The 24,270-nt window shown below is 45.4% G+C and overlaps 1 protein-coding gene and 1 long non-coding RNA gene across 7 annotated transcripts in view; one reads left to right on the forward strand and one right to left on the reverse strand.

Moving 5' to 3' along the window:
- The window catches only part of FBXO15 (F-box protein 15), a 310,107-nt gene that overhangs the window by 201,211 nt on the left and 84,626 nt on the right, over window positions 1-24,270 (forward strand). For 2 of the 6 annotated variants that reach the window (XM_082415907.1, XM_082415902.1), the window contains one exon: window positions 22,286-22,429. The exons of 3 other annotated variants lie outside the window; for them this stretch is intronic. In XM_082415907.1, coding sequence (XP_082272033.1) covers window positions 22,286-22,314 — 29 coding nt within the window. In that variant the 3' untranslated portion in view covers window positions 22,315-22,429. Of the gene's footprint in view, window positions 1-22,190; window positions 22,430-24,270 lie in introns of those variants that run through there. One more of the 6 variants, XM_082415905.1, reaches the window with a different exon arrangement.
- The window catches only part of LOC309639131, a 253,725-nt gene that overhangs the window by 44,901 nt on the left and 184,554 nt on the right, over window positions 1-24,270 (reverse strand). The gene's annotated exons all lie outside the window — the stretch shown is intronic.

Here is a 24,270-nt window from a genome sequence, read left to right on the forward strand (position 1 = left end):
GAGCTTGTAAATTTTATTATTAAATATTTGTCAGAGTTAAACAGATTAATACACTGATAAAGATTTTTCACTGGTATTGGGGCTCTGCCTCAAGGGAACAATCCGAGCTGCGATTGCTCACGTGATCCGCTAGATGGAGCAAGTGAGAAAGCATTTGCATTCAGCTTCCAAAATGATTGAAGAAATAAATAATGGGGCTCTTGATGGGTCTGTGAATAAAGTAATGACTGTTTGCCTTTTCTGACAACTTTGGTAGAGATCTTGGGAATGAAAGGTCGGCTTGACAGCTTCCTATCTGTCCAGCACAAAATCAATTACGTTTCTAGTTAAGCACATCAGGAGGAGACAGACTTTTGATTCAAATTTAGGCATGAGTTTTTTATTTTATTTTATTTTTTTATTTAGAGTAGTTCCAACTTTTCTGAAGGCAAAAAAAAAGTTAAGAAAGAAAAATTTTTTAAAAATCCTTATTGTCTTCATTTATATGTATGAATGCAACCTTCCCCATGAGGTCTCTGTCCTGTTTGGTTTTAAACTTAAGGTTGTAAAAACTTTTCATGCACAATATTATCTCCCTGGTAGTGGAAGCAATGAGCAGCTGGGTATATTTGTGATGCTCAGTACCTATTCCAGGTATCGCCGTGTTCTCCCATTAAGCAGGCATCTTGATTGGTGTGGAATGACTGGGTCACCCAGCCAGTGGCACGAAACTACTGAGGGACAAAGGGTGAAATCTCCGCAGGAGCCAGTGGGACAAACTCGCTCTGAAATTGAACCACAGGATCACTGCCCACACACCCTGCTCTCATTCCCCACTCCTACCTACGGAAGGTTACATTTTGTTTGCGATTACTTCTGTTAACAGCCTGTCTGATCTAAGCTCCCGTTCAGGAATTTAGCCAAGTGCTATTGGCTAGCATTTTGACTGTGAACTTTCTCAGTGCTTTTATTTTACATTTTACTGATACAGACTCTTTGCATTGGCTGCAGAAGAGGTGTCGCTTATATGGTGAGCTCAGCTGTTATTATGGGTAGTCATGAATAGTCATGATCTCTTTGGAGAGCAATGTGGCCAATACAGCAGCATTTAAAATACACGTATCCTTTGATGCAGCCGGTCCAGGGCTAGGAATGTAACTTGCATGCTTGCTTGCACACAGAGTCAGAGGTATATGTGTGAAGATTTTTTTTTTTACTGCAGCATTGTTTGTAGGAACAAAAGCCTCAACCTAAATGTTCACCACTAAGGAACTGATTAAATGAATGAGAGTGTATCCATACCAGGGAATGCAGGGGGATTCATTACATTGACTCATATTTACTGGTGTATCATCCTTCTGTTGATAATTCTCAAATAATGTTCAAGAACTATTCAGTGAAAAACGATGCAGAATGGTATTTATGATATGGTACCATTTGTATGAAAAGTAAGGATCCATTCATTATATAGATACATGGATGTGTGTATGCTTGGAGAGCATGGAAAAATCTGGAAAAACACACAAGAAAATGGTAACAGTTATCTTCAGAAAATGGAGCCAAGGGGAAGGGGGGAAATATACTTTTCCTCTTCATTTTTATTACTCTTTCCATTTGTCTTCTTTTTTATCCTATAAATACATTATTTTTAAAACACAGTGGGTTTCCTTGGCTGGGTTACTCTCTGAAATTCAGCGTCTACGTCCGAGTATCCCTGAATGGTTTAGGAGCATTTGTGACTATCTCCCGGGACTTGACATTGATGCCTTAGAGCTGAGTGTGAACCGTCTACTGTGGAAGAGCCAAGAAGTCTCGTGTCCTCCCTGTGCTCTGAGGCCGCGGCCCTGCTTCTCCTCCAGATACGTGCTGTGCATCTGTTGCTCTCTCGGCCCCCACTTGGCCAGAGCTCAGCCGAGATGCAGGCAGAGCCACCCCAGCACGGTGACAGCTGCTGCCTCGCCCTGGGCCGGGAGCCCCTGGTCCTGGGCAGTGGTTTCCAGCTCTCGGAGGTGCTCTCCTTGGAACCGCCTGGAAGAGTGACACGACGGATGCCTCAGCCACTGCCTCTCCAGGAGAGCGCATCGCTGACGCCACTGCTTGTGGACTCCAGGCCCGCTGCGGTATGGTGCGAGGGACACGGGGACTTGCTGACTCTTCCAACGTGACAAGGATTGTCACCGGGACGCGCGTGATGCTCGCAGCTAACTTTCCAGCTTCCCCCAAGTTTCTGCTCCTCCTTCTCTACCTTTAAGGCTGAGTTAGACTCTGGGAAGTTGTGGCTTTGCACACCCAGAGTTCTCGAAGCCAGGAGCGCACAGGGCTGGGCGACACGACTGCCTGAATTAGACTGTTGGCTCCGTAACGACCTCACTAAGGAAAAAGGGGGGTGCAGAGACCAGGCCTTCTCACTCTGCAGAGACTGCTGCCATCGTTTTTTAGAATTACTTCTGCCCTATTGTTCCCCGAATCGGCAGCACAGAGGCGGTGCCACGTGAGCAGTTTGCGCCTAACAGGTTGGAGACGTGCCCGCTGACCGGCTGAGCGACCACACGGCTCGTCGAGGGCTTGCTTCTGGTTGCTGGGGCACAAGCAGCCTGTCCTGCACCCACGTGGAGCTTCCCCAGCCCTGCGGAGGAATGGAGACCGCGTCTCAGTTAGTAGCAGCCCGGGCTGGGGGCTGCCTTTTTATGCAGTGGACAGGGCCACAGAGTCCGTGCCTTGTCAAGGATGGCCCATTTGATGAATTCCAAGTCAAGGATAATAAGTCAGCTGCAACCTTGACTGTGTCTTTCTGTGTAAGATCCGTGCAGTCAGCCATTTGGTACACTTTCTGTTATTTACGCATCTCTGTTTTTTCTCCGTTAGATAAATAAAGCCGAGCTATCTGTCTTTAGTTTATTTTCACTCCCTCCCATCTCCCCACCCGCCCAGCTCTAGGAAGACTGGTTGTTTTAGCCAAACTACACTGCCTGGCGCCTGGCTCTCCCAGAGGTGAGGAGGGGGTAGAGGACTGCAGTGGGGCTGGACCAGGCCAGCGTCCACGTGTCCCGGACGTTTGACAATGTTTGGATTAAGTGAGCTGCAGAGAATGTGCCAGAGGGAGACTTGCTTGTGGAGTGTCAGGACGGGGCTGGTTTGATTCGGCGGCTGCAGGACTCCGTCAAAGACGCTGGGATTTTATGGTGAGGAGACTATTTCAGACGTTGGTTCAGCAATTTCCTGAACAGAAGTGAGTTAAATAAAACAAACGTAACCATCGGCCACCATTTCACCGTGGGTTCTGGCAGCCGGCTCCAGATAACCCCATCGCGTTCCCCGTGGTTGGGGGTAGGGGGGTGGCTTTCCCTCGCTTTACTTCTCCCGGACATGGCACTGGTTTAATCACCACTGTCACCACTCGCTGACCGTGATTCTCAGATGGAGATGCCTGGGGTCTCCCTGCAAAACTCTGAGGGAATCAAGAGACCAGTCGTAATCCTCAAGCTTTCTGTTTCCCAGAGAGATGGAGGAATCGATGACCTCTGCACATTCTTCCACAGCAAGCTCGTCCTCTGCCCCAGCGGAGAGCGTGGTCCGCCACCCTCTCTGCAGGCCGTCTCCTGCTTTTGAAATGTTACCGGGTGGCGGGGGCGGGGGGAGGGGGTGTCGGTCCACTTCTGTCGCACCAGTTTCCTTTCTGCATCTCAGCTCATGAGCTGCCCCTGGGGGCTCAGGGTCTCTTTTGCTCTTTCCTTACTTGTCTCCCGTACGGCCTGTGGTCAGATTGTCTAACGTTTTGCATTTGGGTTGTGTTTTATGGAGCTTAGAGGATGAGGTCCAGGAACAAGAAGAAAACCCTCCCCTGCTCCCTCCAAAGGGAGGAGCCCACCTCCCCCCTTGCCCCTTGGTGCCCCCCCCTCCAGGGGGGACACGAGGGGTTGGGAGGCCCCAGCAGGGCCTCTGTGCTCACTGCTCCACAAGACACTGACCCCACCCCGGACAAATGATATTTCTCTTCTTCTTCTCAGTAGGTATTATTTTTGGAACTGGCCGAAATACTTAAGCATCGTACCGACTCTTTCAGTAAACGTGATCCTTTGTTGGTAGCGTCATTCGGTGAGATCAGTGACTCTAAATTGGGTTGCCAGGTATACAGTCAAAAAATACAGAACACCTAGTTAAATTTGAATTTCAAATAAACAACAAATAACCTTTTCGTCCCCCTGAAATTCAAGTTTATCTGGCAATCGTACCTCTAAGACCAAGACTCAAACGGGTTCTTTTTTTTTTTTTTTAAATTAATTAATTAATTTATTTTTGTCTGCTTTGGGTCTTCGCTTCTGCGCGAGGGCTTTCTCTAGTTGCGGCATTTGGGGGCCACTCTTCATTGCGGTGCGCGGGCCTCTCACTATCGCGGCCTCTCTTGTTGCGGAGCACAGGCTCCAGACGTGCAGGCTCAGCAGTTGTGGCTCACGGACCTAGTTGCTCCGCGGCATGTGGGATCTTCCCAGACCAGGGCTCGAACCCGTGTCCCCTGCATTGGCAGGTAGATTCTCAATCACTGCGCCACCAGGGAAGCCCAAACGGGTTCTTTTTATGAGACACTTTCTCTAAAAAATACCTTGACAGTGAGAGTTCCTTTTCTCTGTCCCTCATCCTCTATTGGTTTAAAAAAACCATCATAATTTTTATCAAGATCTTTTCTACGAAGGCTCATCTCTCCTGAATTATGGAGTAAGAAAACCTCTACTCTGTTGAAAATTCTTATGATTTGCACTCTTTCTTACCCAGTTAACGTTGTGACTGCATTAAATATATCCCTGAAATATGTACAGTAAATTACCAGAGCAAATGAGAAGGGCTGATGTATCTGTATTTTCAAACCACTCCCAAGGAAGTTAAGAACGATATTCTCTGGTTTCCCCTATTTTGTGCAGTCACAACCATCGCTTTGCCTCTGCAGCTTACTTGGCAGTAAATTTCTTTTGTGATTAATTAAACTGATTCAGTTCTACTTCAGCATTTAAGTAATCACAGCTGTTGTTTATTGCTTCACATCCTAAAAGCAAGAGAAGCACTTGTTTAAATAGCCCTTTATGCCAAAACATCCCAAAGAGTAAGGTGCTTGGAGATAGCAAAGGGGTGTGGTTATTTTCCTGGCAAATGGAACTTTCTCTGTAATAGTGACAGAGCATCTATATTTACCGAAGAACCTCAATCCACTTATCAGAGAAATCAGATCTTTTTTTTTTCCCCCCAAGGTGGCTACTCTTTTGTAGTGGAAATAGGAGGAAATGTGAAAGCAAAGGGAGATAGGATCTACAGCTCCATGGCTACTATGTGAATTGCAATTGTACTCTGAAGGCAGATACACTGTTACCCCAGAACTTTGAAGATAAAGACAGAATATCTGACAGCCCAGATACTATGCTGCTTATGGTCACTTCTTCATCTAATTGGGTGGTTTTGTCCTTCAGCCTTTTGCCTTAAGTTTCTCTATTTTCTTTTATGCGCAGTATTTTGCGTGTAGTAAATCCTACTTCCTGGTTTTATTTTTGTATATTCTCAGATTGTAAAAATACTGATTAAAAGACTTATGTGAAGTCCAGGAGAGGCCAGCTTACTAGCCTCCAAGAATTCTCATCAGTCATCAACAAACAGTGTTGGGAGAACTGGATGTCCACAGGCAAAAAAAAAATAAAATTGGATCCTCATCTTATTTCATACGCAAAAATCAACACAAAATGGATTAAAGATTTAAATGTAAGACATGAATCTATACAACTCCTAATGAAAACACAGGGAAAAAGCTTCATGGCACTGGTCTAGATCATGATTTCTTGGATCTATCACCAAAAACACAGGCAACAGGAGCAAAAATAGACAAGTGGGAATACGTGAAACTAAAAAGTTTCTGCACAGCAAAAGTAGAAGTCAGTAGAGTGAAGAAGCAACCTATGGAATAGGAGATATTTTTGCAAATCATATGTATCTGATAACATGTTAATATTCAATAATTCAATAGCAAAAAAATCAAATAACTGATTTAAAAATGGGCAAAAGAGTTGAATAAACATTTCTCCAAAAAGACATACAAATGATCAACACATATATGAAAAGATGGTTACTATCACTAATCGTCAGGAAAATGCCAATCAAAACCACAGTGAGATATCACCTCACACCAGTTAGAATGGCTATTACTGAAAAGATAAGAAGATAACAAGTGTTGGTGAGATGTGACGAAGTTAGAACCCTTGTGCACTGTGGGTGGGAATGTAATTTGGTGCAGCAGCTACAGAAAACAGTAGGGAGGGTCCTCAAAAAAATAAAAATAGAACTACCATGTGATCCAGCAATCCCACGTCTGGATATTTATCCAAAAGAATTGAAATCAGGATCTTGAAGAGATATTAGCACTCTGTATTCATTGCAACATTATTCACTATAGCTAAGACATTGACCAACCTAAATGTCCATCGACAGATGAGTGGGTAAAGAAATGTGGAACATTACTCAGAATTAAAAAAGAAGGAAATCCTGCCATTTGTGACAACATGGGTGACCCTTGAGGACATTATGCTCAGTGAAATTAGCCAGACACAGAAACACAAATGCTGCATGATTCCACTTATATGTGGTATCTAAAGTAGTCAAACTTATAGAAACAGAGAGTAGATTGGTGGTGGCCAAGGGCTGGGGGAGGGAGAACTGGGAGTTGCGGTTCACTGTGTATAAAGTTCCAGTTATGCAAGATGAATACATTCCGGAGCTCTGCTGTAGATAACACTGCACTGTGCCTACAGATAACAACACTGTATGTGCACTTCAAACCTTGTCAAGAGGGTGGGTCTCATGTTCATAAGCATTCTAGCCACACAAGCACACACACACACACACGTGTGCACGTGCACACACGCACACGTGCACACACTTACTAAGACTCCTCACGTGGAGCATTTACACTGCAAATTATGTCCTAGGACCGTGCCTCCAGAATTCAAAGGAGGCTTTAGCTAGTGAAACCGAGTCACTACATACGGATTCTGTAATCTGAGGTTTTCCAAGACTTAACAGTCCACTGGCACAAATAAAGTCAAATAATGCAGTTTTAGTGGCCTGTCTCCCCCAGGTTCATTAGAACCTTAGTGACTTGGACCTTTGGGCAGTCTACTCTTCCGGCTTCTCTTCCTCTCAGCACAGACATACTTTCATCTCAGCTCTCCATCCTGCTCGCCTTTACCGGCCCTGGGGCTGCTGACTCAGTCTCATAGTTCCTGAGAGCCTGTGCATCCCGTCCTAGTGCCCTGATTAATTTATAATGGAGACTGGACAAGAAAATCCATTCTCTCTGGTACGTTCTCCTCCTGAAGCTGAGTCACGTGGAAGCCGGGTTATAGCAGATGGTAACCTGGTGAGCATGGGGTTGAGAACAAGGGAGTGAGTCACGTGACGCACACGTCCATGCTCACGGCGGCGGGCTGTTTCGTGCGGCTCACATCCAGGCTCTTTCTGCTGTGAGCCTGGACGGCACCGAAAGCTGCTAACCACATTTGCTCCTTCAGCATCCTTTCCCTAAGCTGCCCTGCCTGTGGATCGGACATGCTGGCGCCTCACACCCTCTCTGCCCGTCTTCCACTCCATTCATGTCTCCGGAAACCACTTCGCGTGGGTGTAACTGACTAAGCTTCATGTGGTTTCAGGAAGTCTCTCTCTTTGTCTGCTCCAGGGCTTCTCTGAGACTGAGATGTGGGGCTCGGGTGGAAACCCGGCAGCGTGAGGGGTTCACAATCTGGACTCGGGTGCAAACCTGGCAGGCTGAGGGGTTCACACCCGGACTCCCGGTGCAAACCTGGCAGGGTGAGGGGTTCACAGTCTGGACCCGGGTGCAAACCCAGCAGCGTGAGGGGTTCACACCTCTTGGATCACAATTGACAAACGAAGTGTGAGCTGGTGCAGAAACTTTCTCCTGTTCTGACCGATTCTGAGACACATTAGACATCATTCCTCAGGATGTCCCAGCAGGATTGAGCTCGTGTCCACAATGACGAACAGCCCAACACATACCTGCGTGTTAGTTTTCCCTCCTTCCCAGCCCCCCACTTCTGTTCTTGAGATCACGTGTCTCCAAACAGTTCCTGCACTGGGGTTGATCTCCGGCTCTGCTTTCTGGAAACTGACAAGGGGAAAGTGGTCTTTAGGATGGTGTTCTAGAGCCGGATCGTGTACCGGGAGGACTGTGTAAATGGGGTGTAGGAGCCCTGGTGTGCAGGGGTGGCCCAGTGACTCAAAGTGCAGCTGGGCTAAGCTACCAGTGGGATGCAAGCGTTGGTTACGTGAGTGCGTGAGGCAGTGGTAACTCAAGGATGGTGGAGCTGCCTTGCTTAGGTCAGCGGCTCTTGAGAAGCCTGGACGACAGTGATGGGCTCAGGTGAGGTAACTGCCAACTGAAGGCTCGCTGGGAACCGTGGAGGCTTCCCAGGCAGCCTTTTTTTTTTTTTTTAACACATTTGTTCTCAGCTTTGGTTTCACACCAGACTCACATAATCTGTGGTCCAGGCACTGTCCGAGACCGACTCATTCACAGTTTCTAGAAGGGGGACCCAGGCAGCAGCTTTTGAAGGCTTCCCATGTTCAGCCAAAATTAAGAACCGCCAGGGATCTTTGTCACCTGGGCTGCAGAGCAGACTGTGCTGAAAACCAGACCCAGGATTTAACAATAAACATGGCAGAGCTACAAAGGAGACTGACTTCATCCCCAGGCCAAAGTTAGGGTCCTGATGGAGAAAAATGTTGCTCTGAGACCTGGGATGGCGATCCAGGAGTAGGTGACAGTCCTAAAGCCCTGCAGTCTCCGGAAGCCTCTGTCCTGCCGGGAACAGCTGCGTTCCCTCGTAGGCAAGGGCGTCCTCCACTCACTTGGAGACTCTGCGCGTGGCACTTGGCTTCCCCCACATTGGCCCCACCTCCCCACCTTGCCAACAGTCCAGTATCCGGGGCACAGCGGCGGGGACCTAAGTCCCTGTACCAGGAGGACAAAGCATGGAAAGGCCACGCGTACTGGCAAGGACCCAGGGGACCGGGGAGGGGAGGTTGAAAGTGCCGTGCCACTGAGGGCAGAAAATCAGGCAGAGTGGGAGAGAATTGTGGTCATGAAAGCCTTCTCCCTTGACTGGTGATTCAGCATCCTTGCAGGGACACCAGGGCAGGGCCCTTGGTGGCCGACACACGTGATGCACTACAGGTGTGACCTAGGGATCCCTGAGCCCCTTGGTATCATACTGAGATGGGATCAGAAGGAAGGCTCTGGGCAGAAGAGGTGTGGGATGTGTTTGCTGTGTGAGAGCAGGAGATCTGTCACCACAGTCGTGTTCCTTGGGGAGCCCAGAGGACACACCTTTTAATAAAGCAGTAAGGGAAGCCTGCTGGAGGGTCAAACACTAGTGCTTTGAAGAATCTTGGAAAAGTGCAAGAAGACACAAATGCCGGAAGGTGGGAGGTGCGCCCCTTGGCGAGGCACTGGCTGAAGCTGTGAAGGTTCAGGTGCCAGTGTCTGAGGCGTGTTGTCTTAACCTCTGGGATCAATAGCCAGTGATTGTATTCACCTTCCAGATGACTAAGAAAGAGGCATGTGGCTTGGGAAGACTCTCTGGCATTTGGAAGCAAAGTGTCACTTCAACCCATTTATCTGGTGACTCAGATGCTCCCAGTTCTGAGGGTTTCTCGGAACAAAACTGAGCTTTGCTGAAGGTCCAGCCGCATCGCAAACTGCTCTGTTGATCGCAGAGTGTGAGCCAGCAAGTCTGATGGTTCTGGAGGCATCCGTGGTGGACAGAGGTGCTGGGGAGAGGTCTGGAGAGCCCCCAAGAGGAGAGGCAGTGCAGACCCCGGAGATCTGGAGCAAGGCCTTCTGCAGCAGAGAGCGGCTCCCGGCTGGGAAAGCACCGTGCCGCCGGCTGAGGGCGTGGCTGCATCTGCCCATCAGGGTCTGGGCGGTATCAGGTCCCTCGGGCCGTGGGGCCGGGCAGGGAGCATCAGATCCTGCACTGACGACAGTTCATTGGAGATTGCTCGCTCTCGCTCTCGGACGGTCTAGAGTATTGTCATTTACATTGTCATTTACAGCACAGACTCTGTAACACCAGCATCTCAGCCTACAGCTGTGGCCTCGGGGCCTCCCATGACCCACTGACGGAGGCAGAGAGACCTGGGCCTGGTTCCCAGACAGTGGGCTCTGTACTCGGTCCTGGAAGAGAGTGGAGCAGGCCCACTGCAGCCTCACGCAGGGGAGCTCGGAGGAGAGTGAGGAAGGGGATCCCCCTGGCCGGCAGGATGGGGAGCCCCGTCGCTCATTGGGAAGGGAGAGACATGCTTGTGGGACGGTTGTGTGTGCAGGTTTTTGACCTGTGTCGATGGCTTGTCTGCAGGGGAGGGGCCTGGACGAGGAAGACGGGACACACGTAAGTGGGGGGGAAGAGACGCGTGAACGGTCTTCTGGCAGTGGGAACACAGCGGAGCATCTCAGGAGATGCCGATGCCACCTGAGATCACAACGTTGGAGGCAGAGACGGGGACTGTCCTTTGGGTGTCCCTCTGTCCACAGCTCCAGTGCTTGGGAGCAGACCCGTGAGTGGTGATGGGCACAAAGCCCAGGCACAAGCTGCCACCACGGCTGATTTAGACGCTGCCACTGCTGCCAGCCTGACCCGCCACCAGCAGAGTGACATGGCACTCTCTCAAGGGCCAGGCACGGGGGCAGCTTGTGCACAGTGGCCCCTTTGCCGCAGTTGGGGTAACCCCTGGGTGAGCCTGGACCAGGGGAAAGTCCAGTTCTGTGGCAGAGGCTTTAGGATTGCACTTGGGTGGGTGGGGTGCGTGGACAATAGGTCGGCGGGGATGTCCTTGTCCAGCCTCAGCTACAGAGGCCTCGTGGAGGCCGTGGTGACGGTAGCAGGTGTGGGGCGGAAGGTCCGGCCTCACTCCACACTCCCTGCACACCTCACGGCAGCCCGACGGGACGGAGTGCTACCATTTTGCCATCCGACTGAGGAGGAGACGGAGGCAAAGAGCAGTTGAATGACTTGCCCCAGTTTATCTGCAGCTGCTGAGAAGCAAAGTGGGATTGGCGCCCAGGGCAACCGGCCTCCCCGCCTGCACTCAGGGCGCTTGTGGGCTGCTGAGCCGCACGCAGTCTTGGGGCCCTGGCTGCCCGGGCCCTGCTGCGGGGCTCCCCCGGTGCCAGCGCTGGGCTCTGGGTGCTTCCTCCTTCTCGCATAGATACGGCCAGAGTCTCCATGCGCTGCTTGTGCATCTGAGAAGTCCAGAGTCAGGCAGACTCCCCCAGATCCTCCCAATTCTCTCGGTGCATTGGTTACCGTCCCTGTAGGCTATTGGCAGCTGCAGGTCAGTGCGTGCTTCCCAGGGAACGTTAATGAAAGTATTCTCAGGTCGGTTCTCCGTTTCAGCCCTTCACTAATTAATACCAGCTTTTCAGTTAACCCAAGTCAGTGAACTTCCTACGAACTAGGTTGTACTTGTTTTTGGTTTTCTCCAGTGAATGTTCTCATGTGTTTTCTTTCTCATTTGTTTATTGTGTCTCCAAGGACATTTCGAGTTCAGAAAAGCATAATTTGATGGAATTCTTCCTTCTGTATAAGCAGTGGCTCTCTCGTAAACTATTTCCTGGTCTGTCTCGTAAACTATTTCCTGGATGTAAACTATTTCCTGGTCTGTTTCGAATCTCCTGTGGCCGGTACCCCGCTCCAGGTAAAGCGAGCGCTTGAGGTTCTGGCGACTCGAAGCAGCCATGCCCACCGCCGCCATGGAGAGCTTGTTTACTGATCCACGCTACTCCGTTGCTATCGATCTGAATATTTCTTCACCTGCCTTCTTTTAAAAAGAAGCTGCCTTAAGAAAAAGATATCAACTGACAGCTATTTTCTATTGGCAGAAGGACTATGGTGTAGGTGCTTTCTCTTCTGTTCTGGAAATAAAGACAAAATGACATCCTCTGGGGCTCCAGGCCCAGCCTAATAGACTAAGATGCTGCTTAGAAGATCTCCCAAGGGCAAGCTGCTTGAGGGTAGGATGAGCCCATTGCGTTCATCACCCCACACTTAGCATCTAGCATCGTGCCAGGCCCCTGGTCAGCGGTTGAGGAGTATTTGTTGAAGAAGGAGTGAAAGAGAGGAAGGAAGGAAGGAAGAAAGGAAGGGGGGAGGGAAGGAAGGAAGGAGGGAGGGAGGGAAGAAAGGAAGGGGGGAGGGAGGGAAGGAAGGAAGGAGGGAGGGAGGGAAGGGGGAAGTAGGGAAGGAATGGAAAGAAAGAAAGAAGAAAGAGAGAGAAAAGAAGAGACGACGAAAAGCCCATCGTTGTTTGGAGCCAGCATTTAGAGGCATCTGAACTGACCCCGTTTGTCCTTCTACCCCATCATCCCTGCTGCTCTGTGTCACAGCCACCGCTGTCAGGGAAGTGGCATGTCCAGGGTCATAGAGACAGCTGGGTCAGAGATGGGAATTATGAAGGATACAGGTAAAACAATGGACAAAAACAGTTGGTGACAGTTATGCGCACTCAGTTCGCCTAAGTGATGATTGAATTAACCACTGCTTCCCAGACCCTATAATTTATGAATTTGGGGAAAAACTTAAATGATGTTGTATTTGTTTGCTGGGGCTGCCATGACAGATTATCACACACCGGGTGGCTTAAGATGACAGAAATTTATTCTCTCCCAGTCTGGAGGCTGAAGTCTGAAATCATGGTGTCAGCAGGGTTGGTTCCTTCTTGGGAATCTGTTCCTTGACCCTCTTGGCTTCTGGCGGTTGCTGGCAATCCTTGGCTCTGTCTTGTAGCTGCATCAGCCCGCCCTCCGCTGCTCCCTGGAAGGAGCTGGGCTACCCGACCGGGGACCTGACTTTTCCAGCTGCTGCCTGAGGGTCTGGCTTCCAACTCGCCCGTCTCTGGGAACTCCCAGGCTGGCATTTGCTGGTTGGTACTCTGGGATCTATTGAGGACAAAGTGGCAGATTTGAATGGCCCAGGGGGTCTTTCTGCAACTCCTTCCCCGGCTCCCCCTTCTCCCTGACGTTGATTTTCATGTTCTTGCAAAGGAGCCTGAGCCTGCATTTCCAGTTGTACTGCCCTTTCCAATCGAGAGCTCGGGGCAGGTTCCCCAGGTGTGTGAGGACAGGTGTGTGAGGGCAGGTGTGTGAGGGGCAGGTGTGTGAGGGCAGGTGTGTGAGGGGCAGGTGTGTGAGGGGCCACACTCAGTGACCAGCCCAGGCCCGTGCCTTCCTAACAAGCACTTGCTGTCCCCAAGTGTCCTGTGTCTCTCCCCTCACTGCTGTCTTTGCCAGGCTGCCCTCCTTCTTTGCTCCAGAGGTTCAGTTCTGATGTTTCAGAACCCTAAGTTTGAATCCAAAGCCCCCTCTACTGTTTCTTGCAGCTTTCTCCTGAGAGTAACACTCGTGGAAATCTTTCTTGTAATCCAAAGGGTCATTGCAACCAGACCCCGCCATGACTTGGCCATTCTTCTAGTGAAATAGGATGTGTCACTTTGGACACAGAATATACCGAGCAGCCCCACTGGAACAGGACCTTCCCAAGTTGGAACAGAACTGCGAATCTGTTGCAGACACATTTCCAATGTCTTCTTTGCCATATTTTACCTTTGCCAAGTTTTATTTTTACATAAGTTAGTCAGGAAACGACGATTTTCAAGGAACTCTGACAACATCCTGGGAAAGAACGGACTGAATCAGCGTTCTGCAGAATCAGAAATTCTGAGGCATGTGGAAGTCCACAGACAGTATGCAACAAAAGCACGATTTGCTGGGCAGCTGTGCTGGGTTCAAGGAAAGTACATCTTTTAAAATGCACATTGTGACTTGACAATAGGATGGGAAAGATTTCCTCTTGATTCTTGGCTACAAACAGCATCACCTTGGCTCGTGGTCTCAGGGGACTCTTCCCTCTGTTGGGTGTTGATCACAACCTCACACTGTGGTCACATTTCACCACTCGTGTCCCACGAACAGCAGGCAAAGGCTGCCCTGGATTCATTTTTGATGCATCTGCCCAAAGCAAGTAGTTAACCTGGGGCTGCTTCCCAGGGTTGCTAAATTTGCTGGTTTTAAGAGATTTGAAATAGCGGCTCCAGCCAGGAGGGATCCTGAGAAGTGCTTTGACTTTTAAACAGCAACACTCAGAGTCTTTAATGCCAACCTCCAGAAACGTCTGAGGACCAAGGCGAGGGCAGACGTGGCTTGCGCTGAGATTTCAAACTCTTCCCCAGCCGTGGGGCTGGCCATCTGGAGCAGGTGTGGGAGCCGAGAAGAAATCCAAGCTCTGTAGAGCCCATTCCTGGCGATTCTGCTCCAACTTACTTCCCTTCCCACGTGGAGGTAATTTTATGAGAGCAAAACTCCAGAATAGGAACAGCCTTTTTCTTTCCTGCTTTTCTGTGATGTGCTGAGAGCTTTAGGCACAGGCATCCTGACAGCAGCCCTGTGAGCAGGTCCTGTTCCCTAGAGGAGAAGACAGTGCACAGAGATGATGTATCTGGTCCAAAGATGCTGAACCGGAAACCGGGGCATGTACGACACGTGAGACACTGTGCTGGTTACGCAGCCCTCTTCTCCGTGACGTGAAAGTAAAACAAAGGTGCTTTTACAGATGGGCTTCGCGTGCTTCCGTCAGGGGTCTACAGGGGTCATGAGCACGGGCCGGAGGGTGTGATTTCTGCTGGTGGGGGGAGAGGAGGCTCGGTAGTGAAGCTTCGCTCGTTAGCTCTGGAGACCACACCGTGTAGAAGCTCTGCCCATCAGCGTAGTGCACTTTCCGTGCGGCTCCCAACTGCTGATGCCAGGACACCAGATGGAACAGCCGCCCTCGGCCGTGGTTCCCTCCCCCGTGCTCCTATACAACAGAGATCATTGCATACTTACGGGCTGTCGTCTGTCTCGCTCACATCCCCTGCCCCAGACTGTAAACTTCGTGAATTTGCCTTGTTCACACGGCATCCCTCACACCTATGTCTCTGGCACATAGTGAGTCCTTCATACACAGTTGTCGATGGGCGACCAGATTGCTGCATTAGATGGCTTTCCTTCAAGAGCACCTACTATTTTTAAGTTCATTTGTGTCAAGCCTACTTTGAACTTGCTAAATTTATCACGTATTTATGTGCCCACATACATTTCATGTAAACTTGTGTGTTTGAATTTTCATGTAAATGGCGCCCTGTTGTACATAACCTTTTGCAACTTGCAATTTCTTTTCTGATCCCAAAGTGTCTTTAAGATGAATCCATGTCGATACGTGTAGTTACAGTACATTGATTTAACCACTGTGCAGTGTTTCATTGAATGGATAAACTGTGGTTCATTTATTCATTCCCCTACTGAGCTGTAGTTGTTTTTACTTTTTGGAGGGAGGGGTCTCTCTATGCACACGTGTGAGAATTCCTCCCGGTTAGACCCTTAGACATGGAATTGCTGGGCCAGAAGTTACATGCAACTTGAACTTTGCCAGATATATCAAGTTGCCCCAAACTGTTGGTATTATTTTTTCAAAGAATAAGGATTACATTTCCTACGTCCTAATCAACATTTGTACTTATATTTAAAATGTTTACCTATCTGACAAGTGTCTTATGTGTCTCATTTTTGTTTTAGCTTGCATTTCCCGAGTTTTATTTCCACCCTTATCTTTGTTCTCCCTATGTTTATTGGTCATTCAAGTTTCTTTCCTTCTGAATTGCCTGCTCATATTTTTGCATGTTTTTCTCTTGGGTTATTGGTTTATGTCTTATTGGTTTGACAGAGCTTTTTATGGACTCTCTATAAAAACACTTTGTGGTTTATGGTATTCACATGGCAAATATCATCTCGCAGCAGTCTGTGGTTTTCTTTTCAATTTATGTTGTCTTTCTTCTATATATGTTTTAAATTTAATGCAGTATTTTCCTTCATGTTTGATTTGTTTCTATATGTTTTAAAGAAATCCTTCCTTGCTCTGATGTTATAAAAATGTTCTCCTATATTTCCTTTCAGAGTTTAAAGTTTGCTTTCTACAAGTTTGATTTTGGGGGGGTATGGTATGAGAGAGGGCACTATCTGAGCCAGCACCATTTAGAAATGTCACATAGTTATTTGAAGGTAACACAGTCACGTGGTTTGAAGATCAGGATAATGTTATAAAACGCATACTGAGTGGTCTTGTTCTCACCTCTGCCCCCTTTACCCTCCTCTCTCCATGCAGGCAATCAGTTCTTACACGTGATTCTATGTTTCTCTCTGCAAATAAAACAATGGGAAATATATATTCTTATTTTCTCTTTCTTAGATATAAATAACATGTTCATATATTCTGCTTGGAGCCTTGCTTTTCTCACTTGACTATTTCTCCTGCAGGGAATACACAGGGAGCTTTTCACCCGCTTTTTCAGTTGAATAGTATTGCATTCTGTTGAGCTATCAGGGTGTGTTTAACTATTTTCCTCTTAGATGGGCGTTTGGGGCGTCCCCAGTCTCTTTCTAGTTATTACTAACAATGCGGCAATAAATGACCTTTTCCACACATCATTTCATGTGTGATAAATTCCCAGAAGTGGGGTGCCTGGGTGAAAGGGAAAGGCACATGCATTTGTAATTATGATGGACATTGCCAATTCACCTTCACAGCTGTTGACTCATTCTGCGCTTCTCTCGGGATGTATGGGAACATCTCTTTCCTCTTAGACTTGTCAGTAGCAGGTGGTCAAATTTGTAAACTTTTGACAGGTGAGAAAGGGTATCAAGGGTATGATTTGTGTTTCCATTCCTTTATTTTCCATTTTAGATTTTTTTAAAAATCGAGTTATGACTACAATTAAGCACACGTATTAAGCTCAATGGTTACATGACATTTTACATATGTCTGCATCCATGCAGCCTACACTCAGGTAAAGCACAGAGCGTTTCCCGTCGTCCGGACGGCTCTAATGCTGTCCCAATCGGTACCCACCACCACCACCAAACACTATCCTCATGTATTAGTTTTACATTATTTAAAATTTTATGTAATTGGAATCATAGATTATTTTCTCTTTTGTTTCTTTTACTCATATTCTGTCTGTGAAATACATCTGTATTCTTATACATATCAGCAGTTTATTTCTTTCCCTTGCTGCGTGGTATTTTATTGTATGAATATGCCACAACATATTTATTCTATGTTGGTAGACATTTTGACTGCTTATGGTTTGGAATATTTTGAGTGATGTCACCACGAGCATTTTTGTGTATGTCCTTTGGTGGACAGAAGGGTTCATTTTAGTTGACTACATCCCCCAGAGTGGAATTGGCGGGTTATATTTAGCTTTAGAGATACTGCAAAAATTTTTTCAAAGTAGCTGTTGTCAAGAACTGTGCAGGGTCTGAAGCTTTACCCTTGCTGCAAGCCAACACACTAAGCTGCCAAAGTTTCATCCATAAGGCCACTGGGTCAGCAATGAAAGCAATTTATTGGAGCAATAGCATATCTGATAAAGGACTGTCATCCAAAATATACAAGGAGCTCTTAAAACGCAACAATGAGAAAACAAACAACCTGATTAAAAAAATGGGCCAGAGATCTTAGCAGACCACCTCACCAGAGAAGATATACAGATGGCAAATAAGCATATGAAAAGATGCTCCACATCATATGTCATTAGGGAAATTCAAATAAAAACAACAATGAGATATCACAACACACCTATTAGAATGTCGCCAGTCCAGAGCACTAAATGCTAGTAAGGATATGAAGCAGGAGGAGCTCTCATTTATTGTTGGTGGGCACGCAAGATGGTGCAGCTACTTTGGAAGATACTTTGATGGTTTCCTACAAAACTAAACACACTCTTACCATAGGATCCAGCAATCATGCTCCTTGGTATTTACGCAAAGGAGCTGAAAACTTATGTTGCATAAAAGCCTGCACATGGATGTTTATAGCAGCTGTATTCAAAATTGCCAAAACTTGGAAGCAACCAAGATGTCCTTCAGTAGGTGAATAGATACATAAACTGTGGTACATCCAGGCAATGGAATATTATTCATCCCTGAAAAGAAATGAGCTATCCAGCCATGAAAAGACATGGAGGAACATTAAATGCAAATTACTAAGTGAAAGAAGCCAATCCGGGAAGGCTACATACCGTACGGTTCCAAATATATGACATTCTGGAAAAGGCAAAACTCTGGAGACAATAAAAAGATCAGAGGATGCCAGGGGTTGCTAGGATGAATGGGTGGAGCACAGAGAATTTTTAAGGCAATAAAACTACTCTGTATGATACTGTAATGGTGAATACATGCCATTATATTTTGTCCAAACCTATAGAATGTCCAACACCAAGTGTGAACTGTAATGTAAACAATGGACTTTGGGCAAATGATGTGTCGATGTAGGTTCATCAGTTGCAAGTAATGCCCACTCTGGTGGGGGCTGTGGACGATGGGCGAGGCTGTGTCCGTGTTGGGGCAGGAAGGCACGGGAAATATCTGTACCTTTCACTGGTCTTAGTATTTTCTGTTATGTGCACCTCAGCTCTGGGTTAGAGGTGAGGGTTGTACTTAATATCCTTCACACTGCATTGCTCTCCAGAGGTAACGGTGGTATAATTTGAACACATTTCTGATGAAGCATCAGCCTACCTAAATATAGCTTTAAAAATAAGAAAAGTAATTTAATTGTCTATAAATTTGTAAAATATAAAATCTAAAAAAGTTCTATTAAATATCATGTTCTATTAAAAAAAAGATGTTTAAAAAAATGGATGGTTAAAATTTCCTCATGTTTAAAATCAAATGTTCCATGAAAGTTCTACTAAGATGATCTGAGAAAGAGCTAGAATGATTGGTGCCCTGGTAAAGGAATTTGGATTTATTCATTTTGAGAAGTTCCTCTGTTCTTGGCCCAGAGCCATTTCTTCTAAGTAAGCCCAGCGCTAGGAACCCACTCTACCACACTCAGACGATACATGGAGAAATCGCGTCTATAAAATAGATTGGAAGGGGATCAAGAGGGAGTGTTTTTTTTTTATTTAAATGGCTTGACCTTAGGCATCATGAAAATAAGCTATAGGGTTTTAACTCCTTTTACTTTTATACTTCTACGCTTTTGATCTTTTGCTTTCTGTGTATTAGGAGTGGAAATAATCTGTACTTCTTTATTCCTTGTTAATGAAACCATAACACTTCCCTAACATTTCAAGCTGTCTGAGGTCCAAGGTGAGGTCAGCTGCCTCTCCATCCCCTGCTTACTGTGAATAAATAATGAACAATAAAAACCATCTAGTGTTCCAATAGGAAGTGCTGGCCTGTATTTGTCTTGTTTGTACTTGTAATGAGAACTGCATCCTCATTTTCTGAAGACATGCCAGTTTGTCATAGACCAAGTTTAATGGCATTTTTTGTGGCCCATGTTTAACGAAATTGTTTAAATGTGTTTAAATCTTTAGCTTATATCTTTTGAAGAAGGCTCATTTTTGTTTTGCACTGTCTTTACTCTGCACAACCTTTCTCACAGGTTTTATTACAAATTAGATCCTTCCAATCAGGAGATAGTTTTGATTATTACTTGGGGTGTTTACTGGCATGGGAGGAGTGAAAAGAATAGCGAGAGGAAACTTTATTTTATTTAAAATTCAAATAGGCATCAAGAATCTTTGCTGAAGAAAGTCAGTTCAGATGGCATAGGGATCAAAAATAGGAACAGAAAACACACCTTTTCCCGTATACTTTTTATGCCTGCAGTAACTTGTAATCTGCTAGGCAAGTACTTTTCTATGCCCTTTCTATGTCTCAACTGCTTTCTTTGCACAAAGTTAAAACAGATGCTAAAAAAGTAAATGATATGTTTTTTTCTGGAGAAATTTATATTTCTAACAGAAAACTTCCCACCTCTTTTCAGCTAATATTCTGCTCTTCATAATGCATTTAAGGAATAACAAGAAATGTGAATCTTTAATATTAACATACACAAATTATAATATTTATAAAAAAATTTTATAGAGTGTATCTTCTTTTTACTATCTGCCATTTCAAAGCTATATTAATTAACCAAATTAAGAATATATATAGTATTCTGAATGATCTGTGTTCCATATATCCCAAAACCAAAATCTGATTATTATTTAATTTTTATATAATTTGGAATTTAAAAAAACTCACCTCCATCTTAAAGTTTATAAAATATAGAACTGATGAATGAATGATAAAATCTTATTCTCTCAAGGTCACTTAGATAGAATTAGGAAAACCAGCTAAATTGGTTTTTAAATGTTACATATTTTTAAAAAATAAAAAGCTGGGTGCTACCATCCTCGTCTTCCTTCTCAAACTACTAAGCACCTGCTGTGGGGTCTGTCTTAGATGCTGGGATACCGTGAGGTGTGAGAGAAACTTCATCATCTTTATCGCCATCATAATAACGACAACTAACACCAGGGCTAGCACTAGGATGAAGATAGCGAGGCAACTGCCTCAGGCACAAAGTTTGAGAGGATGCCAAAAAATTCAGCGATCAGATAAAGAATGGTCACTTGCCTCACCCTACGCCCCACCCTGCCGAGAACTCACTATCTGTGGTGTCCTGCTCTAAGAGCTTTATTTGTATTTCTCCTGTAATGATTTTAATAACCTTCTTAGCTGACCCCATTCCAATGAGGGAGTCACTTATGGCCAAGTCCACGCAGTTAGTAATTGGTAGAAGTAGAATTGGGACCCAGACTTTATGTTGTAAATAGAGTTTCTTTCCCTTACTGCTGCATAGCACAGGGAGATCAGCTCGATGCTTTGTGATGACCTAGAGGGGTGGGGTAGGGAGAGTGGGAGGGAGACGCAACAGGGAGGGGATATGGGGATATATGTATACATATAGCTGATTCACTGTGTTATACAGGAGAAACTAACACAACATTGTAAAGCAATTATACTCCAATAAAGATATTTTTAAAAAAAGTTTAGTCTCTCTAGCATGGGCAGGCATGGAGTCACAGCTGCGCAGAGGTCAATAAAAGTAGTGCTGCTTCAGTGGATGAATGCATAGAGAAAATGTGATATATATATATATGTGTGTGTGTGTGTGTGTGTGTGTGTGTGTGTGTGTGTGTGTATGTATATTTCAGCCTTAAAAAAGAAAGCAACCTGCCATTTGCAACAATGTGGATGGACCTGAAGGACATTATTCTAAGTGGGATAAGTCAGACACAGAAGGACAAATATTGCATGATCTCAGTTATATGTGGAATCTAAAAAAAACGAACTCATAGAAGCAGGGAGTAAAGTGGTGGTTGCCAGAGGCTGGGGTGGGGAATGGGGAGATGCTGGTCAAAGGGCACAAAGATTCAATTACCAGGATGAATAAGCTCTGGTGATGGTGACTGTAGTTAACAATACTGTATTATAGTCTTGAAATTTGTTAAGAGAGTAGATCTTAAGTGTTCTCACCATAAAAAAGAACGAAAGAAAGAAGAGAGAGAGAAAGGAAAAGGAAGGAAGGAAGGGAGGGAGGGAGGAAATGGTAACTGTGGCAATGGATATGTTATAATTTACTTGATTGTGGTGATCATTTCACAATGTATATGTATATGAAAACATCGCGTTGTACACCTTAAATATATACAGTTCCTGTTTGTCACATATACCTCAATAAAGGTGAGAAAAGTAATGCTTCTTCTCCTCTCAAAGAGGATATAGCACCCACCTTAAAGGATGGATTTTCATGCACTTTCACGTTAACAGTGTATATCTGACCACTCTGAGAAATGACCTGGACCTTCTGTCAAATGTTCTCTTTTTCTCTGTTCTGTAAAAATCACACCCCTCTCTTTTCCATGGGTCTCTAAATAAAATATCTGCCTTCGTACACCTTTGCACGAATGTAAACTTTATGTCTTCCAATTCCCTGTCTGTTTAAAATAAAGGCACAAAGAGATTGAAAACAGGGTCTTATGTGATTACTGCTTCCGTTACTGCTTCCGTCCATCTTGAGGAAGCTTGTCAAAGTAGAAGTTGGAAAAGAAAGGTCGTTTTTCAGGAACTGAACGCTCTACTTAAATGAACAAAAAGCAAAGGGACTCATACTTTACTTCTGTGCAATTGCTGCATTTGAACATTATTAACTGACTTTTTTTTCTTTGAGGGAACATTGTGAAGCATTGAATGATTAAAGAAAACCTTTTCCGTTTGTGCTGTTTTGCTCCAGCTAACGCGAATCAAAATTGCATTCTGCATAACAAGGCTTAAAGGAATGGATTCCGTTCTGGCAATTTTTAGACTTCATTCTCTTTTTATTCTAAGGAAAAACTCACCTAACAACTCTGAGATAATGAGACAAAAGACCGAGGAGAACAATGGTGCTAATGTGCGTCTAATCCTTTGCACTCCCTGTTCAAAGCCTCCTCCATCAAGTGCTATTATCCCTACTTTGCTGATGAAAAAATTAGTCTCAAAGGCACAAATGAGCCTCATACATCAGTTTTCCTGTAAGTGATTTCTCTTTCTTCTCAAGTATAACAAAATCGTAGATAAAAATGTTTGCAATTACCCATACCCTCAAAATGCCAGATTTATTCAATAAACATTTATTGAATATCCACTAAGTTCTGAGTGGAGATAATTCATGCCTGAACTCAGAAGGAACAAGGTCCAAGAGGGTGAAGCGATGCACGGAGGGGTCTCGGGAAGTTCTAGCTGCACCAGGCAAGCCTTCCCCAATCCCTTTCATGGCTGAGACTCACAAACCGTCAGGATGGTGTGTTCAGACTCTTTCAAATATTGTTGAGAAAGGGTTTCTTTCCTCCCAACTGAACCAATGAAATATAATTAAAAATGATCACGGCAGATTTGGGCTGTGTGGGGCAGATGAAAGACAGGGAGATTTGGTTCCGGTTCTTACTGAGCCTTCTTAAGCAATTTCTAGAAACGGATTGAATGTCAGTGCTCTCGACTGTACAATGCTGATAAAGGTAACACCGGACTTCTCCATGAGTTGTGGGTTACTGTGGTATAAAATAAATCAATGTGTGTGAAAGGACTTGTAAACGCTACATCATTAATATTTTTATTACTGTTGCTGTTACTTTTTTAAGCTTTTTTTTTCATCTTAATTTTTATTTATTTTTGGCTGAGTTGGGTCTTTGTCGTTGCGCGCGGGCTTTCTCTAGTTGTGGCCAGCGGGGGCTACTCTTCATTGCGGTGCGAGGGCTTCTCATTCGGTGGCTTCTCTTGTTGCGGAGCACGGGCTCTAGGCGCACAGGCTTCGGTAGTTGTGGCTCGCGGGCTCTAGAGCGCAGGCTCAGTAGTTGTGGCGCACGGGCTTAGTTGCTCCGCAGCATGTGGGATCTTCCCGGACCAGGGCTCGAACCCGTGTCCCCTGCATTGGCAGGCAGATTCTTAACCACTGCACCACCAGGGAAGTCCTGTTGCTGTTATTTTATTATTGAATTCTGGTCTAAAATCAACGTCATCAAAAACACTCACTAAAGGGGTGGGAAGATTAAAGAAGATGAGAGTTTTTTTTTGTTTTTTTTTTTCCAGTTGGTTTGAATCTAATAGAAATAGTTAGCATTTGGAATTTTATAATTTAAAGACAACTTTATCTATATTATCCTACTTCAGTCTCACCAAAACCCTGAAGCAGATAAGAAAAGCACTATATTTTTAGCCCTATTTTGTGTGATTGATAAATTAGGCTCCCAAAGTGCTTGTCTATGGGAGATCAATTTATAAATAACTGGTGAGTACACCCTACCCAGGTTGGTTTCATGCATGAAAATGCCAAGGGTTTCTTTAGGGCATTTGGTACCCTGCGGCTGACCTCTGGCTGCCATCTTGGATCCAGGAGGTTCTGATGGAGTAGTCTTATTGGTTCTATTCTGCTCCCCACCTGGTCCAAACCTCTTTGAGGGTGAACTGCATCTGGTTTTCAGCTAATATTAGTGGAGGTTGAGTATATTTACAGGAGTTATTCCTAAGGAATTTGTGTGTCTACTAAAATGAGGAAGAATATTGACTCTTATTTGCTAATAAAATTAAAATGTTCATACTTTTGATGTACAGAATATGCCATCATTAGTCCTTTAAAAAGACACATCTATCTGTTGAGTAAATTAAATCACTAAGGCTTACGATATAGATTTTCTTTTCTTTTTAAACAACAGAAATTTATTGTCTCAGAGTGAGTTCTGGAGGCTAGAAGTCCAGAATCAAGATGTCAGCAGAACCATGCTGTCTCTGAAGTCTCCAGGGAAGGATCCTTCCTTGCCTCTATCTAGCCTCTGGTG

This window comes from Balaenoptera physalus (genome assembly GCF_965194825.1).
Source record: "Balaenoptera physalus genome assembly, chromosome: 12".
Taxonomy (NCBI): domain Eukaryota; kingdom Metazoa; phylum Chordata; class Mammalia; order Artiodactyla; family Balaenopteridae; genus Balaenoptera; species Balaenoptera physalus.